The 11,429-nt window shown below is 35.7% G+C and overlaps 1 protein-coding gene across 6 annotated transcripts in view; it reads left to right on the forward strand.

Moving 5' to 3' along the window:
• MGAT4A (alpha-1,3-mannosyl-glycoprotein 4-beta-N-acetylglucosaminyltransferase A) overlaps positions 1–11,429 on the forward strand; it is a 155,593-nt gene that overhangs the window by 121,617 nt on the left and 22,547 nt on the right. For all 6 annotated transcript variants that reach the window (XM_077915096.1, XM_077915094.1, XM_077915097.1 and 3 more), the window contains 3 exons: positions 407–482; positions 7,870–7,984; positions 9,134–9,264. In XM_077915096.1, coding sequence (XP_077771222.1) covers positions 407–482; positions 7,870–7,984; positions 9,134–9,264 — 322 coding nt within the window. The remainder of the gene's footprint in view (positions 1–406; positions 483–7,869; positions 7,985–9,133; positions 9,265–11,429) is intronic.

Genomic DNA, 11,429 nt, shown 5'->3' on the forward strand with positions numbered 1-11,429 from the left:
ACTAATATGCCTCTAATATATACTAGTGCTTCTAATATGTCTCCAAAAGGGGAATATAAGTGCTTCCCAAATTTACTTGCTTTAGACTCCTTTTTCCCTCAGGACATCTTGATTAGTGTTTCAGTAAAGGTTTCATTAGAGAAAAGTTAATTCTCTTTCATGCTCCCCTACATGGGTGTATCGTGTGTGTATGTATATTTGTGTATCTATGGGTAGACAGATATTTTGTGTGTGTGTGTGTGTGTGTGTGTGTGTGTATGACTATATATAGTCTATGTATATGTAATGTGTATGTGTATTATTAAAATGTAACATGCAATATGTGTTATAAAATATTTACACTAAATCTTATTTTGCTAAATTTGAGTCTGATTCCTAACTTACTTTTGAAAATTTTTTATTTCAGATGGAGAACAAAGCAAAACCTAGATTATTGTTTTCTAATGATGTATGCTCAGGAAAAGGGAATATATTACATTCAGGTAAGTGTGGCTTGTCCTTTAATGTTTTTTCACACTTTTAAGGGAAAAGTAATATCCAGAGTATATGTTCATTAAAACAGGAAGTTTTGAAAGTGTAAGCCCTCTAAGATGTATAAGATTATAACAATATATCAGAGAGCAGAAGAGTCTGCCATAGTCACTGATAATGTGGGTTCTGCAGTTCCATTCTCTGGTTTAGCACAAACGCTAGCTTTCTACTTAATGCTGTGACGGTGGGCAGGTAACTCATCTCTTTCCTCCTCTCCCATCCTTCCATTTTGGCTGTCATTCCTCCCTTCTCCATTGTTAAGAAGAACTAAGGTCTAATTACTTGGCAAATTTTAAAGAAGGATTTTTCTTACAGTTTTTTTTTTTTACTTCAATACATTTACATTTATATCAAAGATAATAAAACTGACATTTAACTCTAATGGTCCCAACTTTTAGCAGCATGGCTCAACAAATAAGTCTGTAACGATGTGGCTTTTAAGTTAGACAGGTAGGCAACAACTTAACTCACTGTAGGAAGCTCTTACTTCTTCCAAATCTCATTCTCCTTAGAGACGTAAGCTTAAATTTTACAATTGGAATTTCATTCTTTAACCAAAGGTCTTTATTCCTTGTTCAAAATGCAGATACCACTGAGTGATGTAGCACACTAAGCCTGTCAGTTATTTATTTATTTTTTTGGTATAAAAAGTTTATTAGATCTTTCCTTGGAAGGATGTTTTGATGAAAGTGTCAAGAAGAGGCTCTGGGTCCCTGAATCAGAAAGAAAATAAATGGTTTTGCAGCTGCTGGCAGGGGCTTGAGAGGTAAGGAAAGAAGGAAAAGTCTGCTATCACATGGTAGGGCAGACTTCATGAGGACAGACTCTGTCTCCTTTGACATTTTATCTCGGGCCACCTGCATTCAGATGTGCAGGAATCCTTTCTTGGTTCTCAGGTTGGGAAATGTAAATAGTGATAGGGTCAGAATATAACATTGTAGGTAATAGTGTGTAAGAGTTGTGAGTATAAAAACATGGTGTTTAAAAAAACAAACAAACATGGTATTTTAAAATTAGTACATTTCCTTTAAATGTCTTAAGGAAGTCTTACTGTAATTTTACACGTCCCATATTATTGTAGTTGAACCGTGTTGTTTGTTCTAGGGCCACTATATATTTACACTATGGTCAAGGACTTTACAGAAAGAATTTAAAAGTGTAGTTACATTGCTTTTAAAATTTGTTTTAAATTTCTAAGAATAGAATTAATGGAATCTTAAAGCTTTTTTAGTGGAATAGAGGAAAAAGTAACCATTTAGGAAATTAAGGAAAGAATAGAGTTAAGAAAGAGGATAAGGAAAACTTCCTTTAAGCAGGGTGTGCGTATTGTGGTGTTAAAGCCACAGGAGCTATGAACTGACGCTTATTGCACACTTACCATATGTCGTGCATTGTTCATTACAACTTAGGCTTTACACATATTTACTCAATTAAAACATCTTGTTTTTCTAAGAACAAGATCATCTTGTACGTACTGTCTCATAGCCTGTTTTACTGTCGTCTAACATGATAGACATCTTTACTTGCCAGTAATAATGGGTAGGAAGAATTTTTATGGGAAGCAATAATTGCTTATTGAAGTATCACTATTCAGATATCATAATGACCTTTATGTTGGTCATTTAGATTATTCTGAACTTTTTAGTTGTGTCACAGATGAATCCAATGAACATTCCTAAAATTACCCAATTTTCTAAAGAAATTATGCCTCAAAAAAGAGGAAGTTGCTTTGTATTGAAGTCTTCACATAGTTTTGTATTATGTAGGGTTCTCTCAGTTCATTATGATCTACAAAGTGGGGAAAAAGCACATCAGTCTGAAAAGTCCCCAGTTTAATATTGTTTTTTTTTTAAGATTTATTTATTCATGAGACACACACACACACACAGAGAGAGAGAGAGGGGGGGGGGGGCAGAGGGAGAAAGAAGGAGCCTGATGTGGGACTTGATCTCGGATCCCAGGATCACACCCTGAGCTGAAGGCAGACGCTCAGTCGCCGAGCCACTCAGGCATCCCTAATATTGGTTCTATATGTTGGTGAAAGGTAGAAATCCCCCCACAAAACTGGGGGAGATTAGTGTGTGAGGAAGCAAAGGGATTTAATCCAGACTTGATCAGTGTCCTAGGTGTGTGACTTCATGGTTGCATATGCTGGGGTGTATCTTATCCAGGATGCTTTTGATAGAGCGCTTTTAGAAAGGCAGTAGAGTCAGAGGTTACCCTATGGTCATTGTAGGCATGCTCCTAAAAGGGAAAAAATGCCACGTGTCCTGGTGTTCCATTTAGGGTTGGAATGAAGTTTCCTGTGACACAATCCTACACGTTCGTAAAGTGCTGTATCACAGATGACCTGGAATTGAAGAGTGTCTTCTGGAACACTGTTGGGTGATTGAGGTACCTCCTAGGTGGCATTGTGGAATTCCTATTGTATCCTGTCCCAAGACCCAATATGGCTGGTTGCCCCACTTGTAGTGATGCTGACATTCATTGGTGGGCTTGGTGGGAAGCTTAATCTCTCCTTTGGGAAGCTCCCCAGCAGCTACTCCTCCAGGAGTTCTGCATCCATTGATTATTTTTCCCTGGATAGGTTATTTCACAAGAGGTGGCCAAGTGATAATTTTGTAATTCTGTGATTTCTAACATTCTTATAAGCTGAGTTCTTCTGTGAAGAAATTTCTTCCCTCCTCAACTATTTGGTTGAGAAATAGTCCACTAAGGAAAGGTGGAATAGATGCCTGTTCTTTCTCTTCATTAATTTTTAAAGTTGGTACCCTAGAAATCTCCAGTGGTGGCCATTTAGAAAACATTGTTATGAATTCATGGGTTTTTAAAATATATTTGATTTGCCTTAGTCCTTGCCATCATTATTCACATCAATACATCATAAGCCATTGGGAATCTCTTCGAATTGGCTTTTGTATTCCTTCCATGTAAGTCCAGTAATCTTTGATCACTTCTGTGATCAAGATTGTGCTGACTGGCACAAGATTTGCACATTTGCTGTGCCAGATCTGGAATCAGCCATTTCTCTAAGGAGCCCTGGTCCATTTAGAGGCACATAGTATTTGGGACCACAATCCGGGTGCTTGAGATGCTCATTGCTCTTATGGAATCTCTGTTTCTAGGCTTTTTAGCAAAGAAAAGAGTAATTTAGTTTTCAGGGAGGAAAACTACAAACTCATATTGATATTCCCAAATCAAATGAAGATTTTAGGGCTTTTACTTAACTTTAAAAATTTTATACCTGTATTTCTTTTCTCTTACATTCAGAGTCTTAGTCTTACTAACATTATCCTATTAACATAATTCTTTTATTCTATAATATGTCTGAAATAGTTTCAAAATAATAATACCATCCAAAATAATAATAATATTATTCACTACTGTTAGACTACTGAATGTGATTTAGATTTTCTTTGTCCCCCCGCCTTAGAATATATCCTAATAGGAATATATACCCAAAATTCTGTGTTTGAAAGTCACTGAAGAAATTCTTTATACTGTGTGCCAAATTGATATAAAACTTGGTTTGTTTCATTTTATATTCAGTTTTTAGGAATTTTTATCCCTTTTAGTTGTAAAAAAAAGTTCCCAAATCAGAACTTACAGAAGATAAGATGCAGAAGTCTCACTTTTATTCCCATTCCCATCATTGTTTTCTCCCTTCCCCATGGGTAACCACCATTAGTTTTTTTATTTCTTTTGTTTTTTTAAGATTTTATTTATTTGAAATAGAGTGAGACAGAGTGCAAGCACAAGTGGGAGAGGAGAGGAGCAGGGGGAAAAGGAAAAGCAGAGTCCCCATTGAGCGGGGAGCCTGATGCTGGGCTGGATCCCAGAACCCCAGGATCATGACCTGAGCCGAAGGCAGATGCTTAACCAGCTGAGCCACCCAGGCTAGTTTTTTATTTCTTTTTGTACTTAAATAAAAATTAAGCAAAAAAATATATAATATTTTTATATGTAATATTCCAATATATATTTTTCTGATATTTCATTTGCATATTGTAAAAATATTTTCAATCTTGTTTTTTAGCTTCTCTCTGTAAACTAGAGATTACTAGTGAGATTAAGATTTGTTGAAGAACGGCTCTTGCTGTGACAAAACATTCATGTCAGAGAAGCACATACTTTCACAAAAAACCTATATAGGAAGGTTCATAGGAGCTTTATTTGTAATAGCCAAAATCTGGAAACAGGCCAGATGTTCTTTAGTTGGTGAATGTTAAAGAAACCATCATACATCTATACCATGGAATATGAAATAATGAAAAGAAACAAACTATTGATACCACATCTTGGATCTTATGGAATTATGGGGACTTTAAAATACATTCTTGAAAGGTTACATACTGTATGACTCCATTTATATGGCATTCTTGAAATGACAAACTTGTAGACTGTTGGTTACTGGATGCTGAAAGTGGAGAAGGAAGGAGGTGGCTGTGAATATAAAGGGTAGTGTGGTAGCACAAGAATCCTTATAATGGAATTGTTCTGTTTCCCAAAAATTACATGGCACTAAACACACACACACACACCGGAATGCATGGAAAACTGGTGAAGTTGAATGAGGTCAGTGAATTGTATCAGTCAATTATAGTGTAGTTATACTGAAGAATGTTAGATTGGGGAAAACTGGGTGAAAGGTATTCGAGATCTCTGTGTTTTCTTATGGCCACACAGGAATCTACTCTTACCTTTAAATTGTTTTTTAAAAGTGAAGTTACTTATATACAAAAATCTGCTGCATTTCTATACACTAATAACAAAGTGGCAGGAGAGGAAATTAAGAAAACAATTGGTTTACAATTGCACCAAAAAAGAATAAAATACCTAGAAATAAACTTTAACCAAGGAGATAAAAACGTGTACTCTGGGAACTATAAGATGGTGATGAAAGAAATTAAAGATAAGGGGTGCCTGGGTGGCTCAGTTGGTTAAGTGTCTGCCTTCGGCTCAGGTCATGATCCCGTGGTCCTGGGATGGAGCCTTACGTCAGGCTCCCTGTTCAGCAGGGAATCTGCTTCTCCCTTTCCCTCTGCCCCTCCCCCTGCTCCTTCTCTCTCTCCCCCCACCTCCCCAAATAAATTAAATCTTAAAAAAAAATTAAAGATGATATACCCAAGTGGAAATATATTCCATGCTCACAGAATGGAAGAATTAATATTGCTAAAATGTCCGTACAGCTGAAAGCAATCTAAAGATTCAGGGCAATCCCTATCAAAATACAAACAGTGTTTTTCTTAGAACTCCAACAGATAATACTCAAATTTGTATGGAATCACAAAAGATCATGAATATAGCCAAAGCAATTTTGAGAAAAAAAAAAAAACAAAAACAAAGCTGGAGGTAACACAATTCTACATTTCAAGATATACTATACTACAAAGGGATAGTAATCAAAACAGTATGGTACAAGGACAAAAATTGACACAAAGATCATTGGAATAGAATAGAGAACTCAGAAATAAAAGTGAAAGTGTTTGATGAGATGCGATAGTGGGACAAAGCAATTTTCCTAATTGAATGTAAAAATGTGAATTTATGTGTGGTAGCCAAAATTAACGTACTAAATTTTAAATAGGCATTTGACCGTTACATCTACATTTCTATGCATTTAAATAGTCCCAGACTTGTTTTTGGAAATTACTTACTGGAAAAAATTTGGAATTGCCTGGTATTAGGGATCATCTTTCCTTTGGGCATAGGTAGTATTTAGGTTTGGGTGTAGGCAGCTCTTCTTTCAGAAAGGAAAGTTAGGCGTCAGTGTAGTTCTGTGTTTTGTCAAGTTTGCCCTCCAGCTTCCCTAAAATTCTGAAGGCATAAAAAATGTCTTTTCTGTTCACTGATGTATTCTCTGGGGTTACATAGTGTCTGAAACACAACAGAAGCTCGATAAATATTTGGTGAGTCAGTATCCTGTCTTTCCAAATAGTCCTACTGTTTCTTCATGGGTGGGAAGAAGAAAGCTTTTAAGACTTAAATGCATGAAAAAATCTAAATATTAAAATAAGTGAAAATTGCTTAGCAAGTAACTAGAAGTGGTAACATGAAATTAAGAAAAGGAAAAAAATTTAGGATATTAAAATTATCTTGTGACTTGAAAATTTTATGATAGGAGATTCTGGGGTGGAAGTCTTTGCATACACTTATGATCGCTGATCTTTGTCAACTCCTAATTGAATTGGTGAAAATCCCAAGCAAGCATAAATAACACATAATGCTGGCCGAGCATATGGGATTAACTGGCGCTCTGAATTGCCACAGCTTCTTAAGTATTTTGAAGATATTAATTAACTATTAATTTAATTTTTCATTTTTAAAGATTTATTTTAGAGAGAGCGAGCAAGGGGAGGGACAGAGGTAGAGGGAGTGAGAGAATCTCCAGCAGACTCCCCACTGAGCAATGGAGCCCAGTGCAGGGCTCAGTCTCACAATCCTGAGATCATGACCTGAGCTGAAGTCAAGATTTGGACGCTTAGCTGACTGAGCCACCTAGGCGCCCCTGAAGATCTCTTTTAAAATTTCAAAAGTTTCAGGAATCTGTCCCACATAAATGAAAAGCGCTAATATGTAAATATGAGCACATTTACTGTATCATTGTTTGCATCGACAAAAAATGAGAAACAAGCTGGATGTATGCCTATGATCAGGGATTCACTGAATGAATTCTTTTACATTGATATCATAGACTATTATATATCTACTAAATATTAGCCTGGAAAGATACTCAAGATATATTAAGAGAAAAAAGTGTGATAATATCCCTTATTTATAAAAATGTAAACGTGGATGAGAACCTAAAGTACATATGGGTCTTTTTGTGCTCTACGGCCATATAGAAGGTAGCAAATGGATGCACAACCCAACTTTTAACGTTGGTTACCTCAGCTGGCAGGCTAGAGGGCAGAGAAGGAAAACTGACTTTTTGACTTAGTACATCGTATTATGTAAAAATAAAAAAAAAAAATTAAAGGCCCAAAAAATTTCTTTTGGAAATTTTTGGAAATTTAGTAAATTTCTTTTACTTTAAAAAGTAGAAATGATAGTGTGAAATCATGTTGGGCACCATGAGAGGACCAAAAAGGGAGTATTCATGGCACGGGACTGTGATTTTTCCACAGTAGGGGAGTAGTTTCAGTGACTCACTATATGCCTCTTCCATTTTATTGTCCTTATTTTCTTTCAATAAAATTTATATTTTCATCATTTTGACCATATTTTTCTCGATTTGCATTATAAAAGTATACTTGAGTTTTCTTTTAATAATGTCCTTTTATCTGGATCTTTCCATCTCTTTCTGATATATTTATTCAATTGTTCAACTTCCTTTAGCTTGAAGATGATATTATTGTCAAACAGAATTACTTCAACACTATAAAAAATTTTGCACTTCAACTTTCTTCTGAGGAATGGATGATACTAGAGTTCTCCCAGCTGGGCTTCATTGGTAAGAAAAGTGTCAGATTTATATACTTTTCAGAAATAACTGTGACTCTTGGTATCTTAAACTAATTTCTTTGACCTCTGGAAATGGATTGCTTTTGAGGAAATTTAATTTAGGTGAACTTCTGTATGTGAAATGATGAAAGTCAACCCCAAATAGTATTTGGATACTTTTAAAAGATTGTCGTATTTACTATGGCGTTCATCAGGCAGGCCTGCTGGCTTCTTACATATACACTTAAAGCCAGCCATGGTGCTGAGCACGTCTGATTTCTCCTCTGACACTTCCAGATGCTGTTTTATGGCCCAGTGCTTTTGCATCATTGGGGTTTAAAAAGAATGCCACACTAAATGTTTTCTAGTATGAATTCCTGGTATTTGATGTAGTACTCGAAGTTCTTGTTTGGTGATTAATTTGTATTTGTTTGTTGCTTTCATAGACTAGTTAGGGTGTTCATTTAAAAATTTTTTCCCACTAAAATTCCTAAATCATTCAACTAAAGAGTACATGTTTAAACTTGAAGAACTGCAGTCAGTTTACAGGTTTAAAAAAAAACGCAGAGGATAACATTTCACTTCCAAAAGCACCCTAAAACTTTAAGTATTAGAGACTAAGCCTTTGACCTTGTTGATCATTTATCTCAAAACTTAATTTAAGAGTCAAATAATATCTTTGCTTGTGAAGGTTTTGTTGAAGACAGAATTAGGAAACCCTGATTTTGGCATTTATTCATTTGGTTAATTTTTTTTTTTTTGTACTTAAATCTGAAGGAATCTAAAAGAACCTAAAGTTCTTTTTTTTTCTTTTTCTCTTTTTTTCTTTTTTTTTAATGGGGAGAGTTGTAATAAGACATGAAGGAAAAAAAAAAATCCCTGACTCGGTTCTTAAATCCTACGAGTCAATAATTGTATGACAAATTTTATAAGAAAGAAAGTCAGGAGCTCTGTAGTCCTGTTTATACCCAGGTGACAACTCCGAATGTTTTGCTGAAGCATGTTTGTTTGCTTTTGATAAGACAAATTGGGAGGTTATTCATAACGACATATTTGATAGCACAAGCTTTCATGTCTTTGTTGTATAGATTTCATTTATTAAAGCCATCTTGATGCTTGGTTTCCTCGTAACAGCTACTGACTGAGAATGTTTTTTCAGGTAAAATGTTTCAAGCACCAGACCTGACTCTGATTGTGGAATTCATATTTATGTTCTATAAGGAGAAACCCATTGACTGGCTCTTGGACCATATACTCTGGGTAAAAGTCTGCAATCCTGAAAAAGATGCAGTAAGTTAATTTCTTACGAGGGTAGATGTAGGAGTGCTGGCAAAAATGACTCCTATATTTGGCCCATCATTTTGTTCATGTTCACTCTATGACCTCTCTTGGGGCTGCGTGTTCAGGGCTAATGATGATTACTGTACCTAGGTTAGAAATGCCCCCTGAGACTGGGATGGCGACACACTTGTTTGGGTCTCCTGTGTTTCTGTTAGAGATAAAATAGTCTTTCCCCTTCCTGACACACAGGTGGTAATACAAGATCTAATTAAAGGTTAGCTGTCAGTTTAGGTCCAGTGCAACCCCTTGGACCTCAGGACAAGGCCCTTGCTCACTACAATGTATGTAGCCTCTTGCTCTATAGAATCTGTGGACTAAAGTGCAGACCTTGCAGAGAAGAACTGCATGGTTGGATCCTCATCCCCTTTAATCCTCACCCCCACACACCTTCAGTCCCCTTAAATTAAACTGTGCTTTCTCAGTTTGAGGAATACTTAGCGGTTCCTCCCCTACCGTTAACAGTGGAAGAGGCTTCTTTTCTGTATTTCATGAAAGTGACTTTCAGGAAGCCAGATTTTGTAAAGGAACAGTTAAATAGATGAATGAAAACAGTGTTTTCACTTAACATTTGAAGTGCTTGCTTGCTTTCTTGAACTGACAAAAAGTTCTTAAATTAGACTTTTAAATAACAGTGGAAAGTCCTGTAAAGCAGTGAAGTCTCCACCTTTCTTTAAATTTCTGATAGATGTTAGTAATGTCTTTAGGCTCTGATATTTTGTTACTGTGGGCTATAAATGTTCTCATATCTGTCCTGGGCCGGGGGGTTATTTCAGCTTTCTTATACTCTCTGTCATCTTTCTTTTTTTCAAATACTTTGGGGACAATATCAGGCCCCAACACATATGAAAATAAGGAATAAGACAGAAGTAATACTTTATACAAAAACAATGGTGAGTCAAAATGTACTTTTTAGTATATTACTTGAAAGAAACCAGTTTTCATAGTAATTTGCTGACCTTTGGGGTGATGATGGTAGCCAGTAAAAGTAAGTAAACAATGATTTTTGCTTTATCCTGTTATTTCCATAGAAATCTTATTGTAAAAAGTAATTAGATATGTTTTCCTTGTCCAATTTGAATTATACATCTGGAAAAAAGAGATTTATTTGGTGTAAGCATAAATAAAATGTGAATACATATTCTTAAAAATAAGTCAATTTTGACATGTAATAACAGGAAATCTTTATTATGGGCATGTGTCTTTATAGGGATGACTTGACATTCATTTTAACAAACATTTAATTTGGCTTTATGAACTTACTATTTTCTCTAGAATAGTTTGATCATTCTACCTGCCAATTACTTTTTAGGACACTGTCTTCTGGTGTTTATAAGCTATTGTTATATTCTTTTTTTTGTTTTTTGTTTTTAAACCACTTTCATAGAGCAAATCATGGAATATAGCCAAATAGCAAAGTAGCTATTTTCCAACAATGATTGAACATGTACAATGATTTGAACAATTCATTTTTACAAGTCCTAACCTATATTTTCTTTGTGACTTACAGGAATTTTTATTGTAGGACATAAGAAAATTCATGTGATCTTTATACGCCTACAGTACACTTATATTTAATTGGTCCCGTGCAGTATCTTATCCTCCTATATGGTTAGGTTCTAAAATAACTGATGGTAAAAAATTTAAGCCACTGAAATCTATAAATTTTAGCACACAGCCCTTCAGATAGTTTGATCTACTCTGTCACTGCTCCCTAGGCCATGTTCTTCTGTGGCCCATAATTCTTCAGTTGCTTTGCTAGGATGTCAGGGAAGCTGTCACCACATAGTCGCTGGCCTCCAGAACACCATCTCTTTAACTGTGGTCTGGGAAGCCCCTCAGGGCGTTCACACATTCTTCCACAGGTTTATCAGCCCACTTTGACTCTTCAGGCACCAGTGTATCCATTGCTTAGTGAGAGGGCTCAGTCTAGGCACTGTTTGTTCTCCCCACCTCTGCACTCTTCTCCTTTACTCTGCCTTCCTTCCATTCTTCTCCTTTTACTTGAGTAGTTGAGTTTATGTGAATAGAATATGTTATGTTACCTTTAGTGTAGTGTTAGTAATAATAGTAATGAAGTAAGACCTCTTTGAGAAAAAGCAAGCATTTTAGTACCC

Source organism: Canis aureus, chromosome 11 (genome assembly GCF_053574225.1).
Source record: "Canis aureus isolate CA01 chromosome 11, VMU_Caureus_v.1.0, whole genome shotgun sequence".
In the NCBI taxonomy this organism is placed as follows: Eukaryota; Metazoa; Chordata; class Mammalia; order Carnivora; family Canidae; genus Canis; species Canis aureus.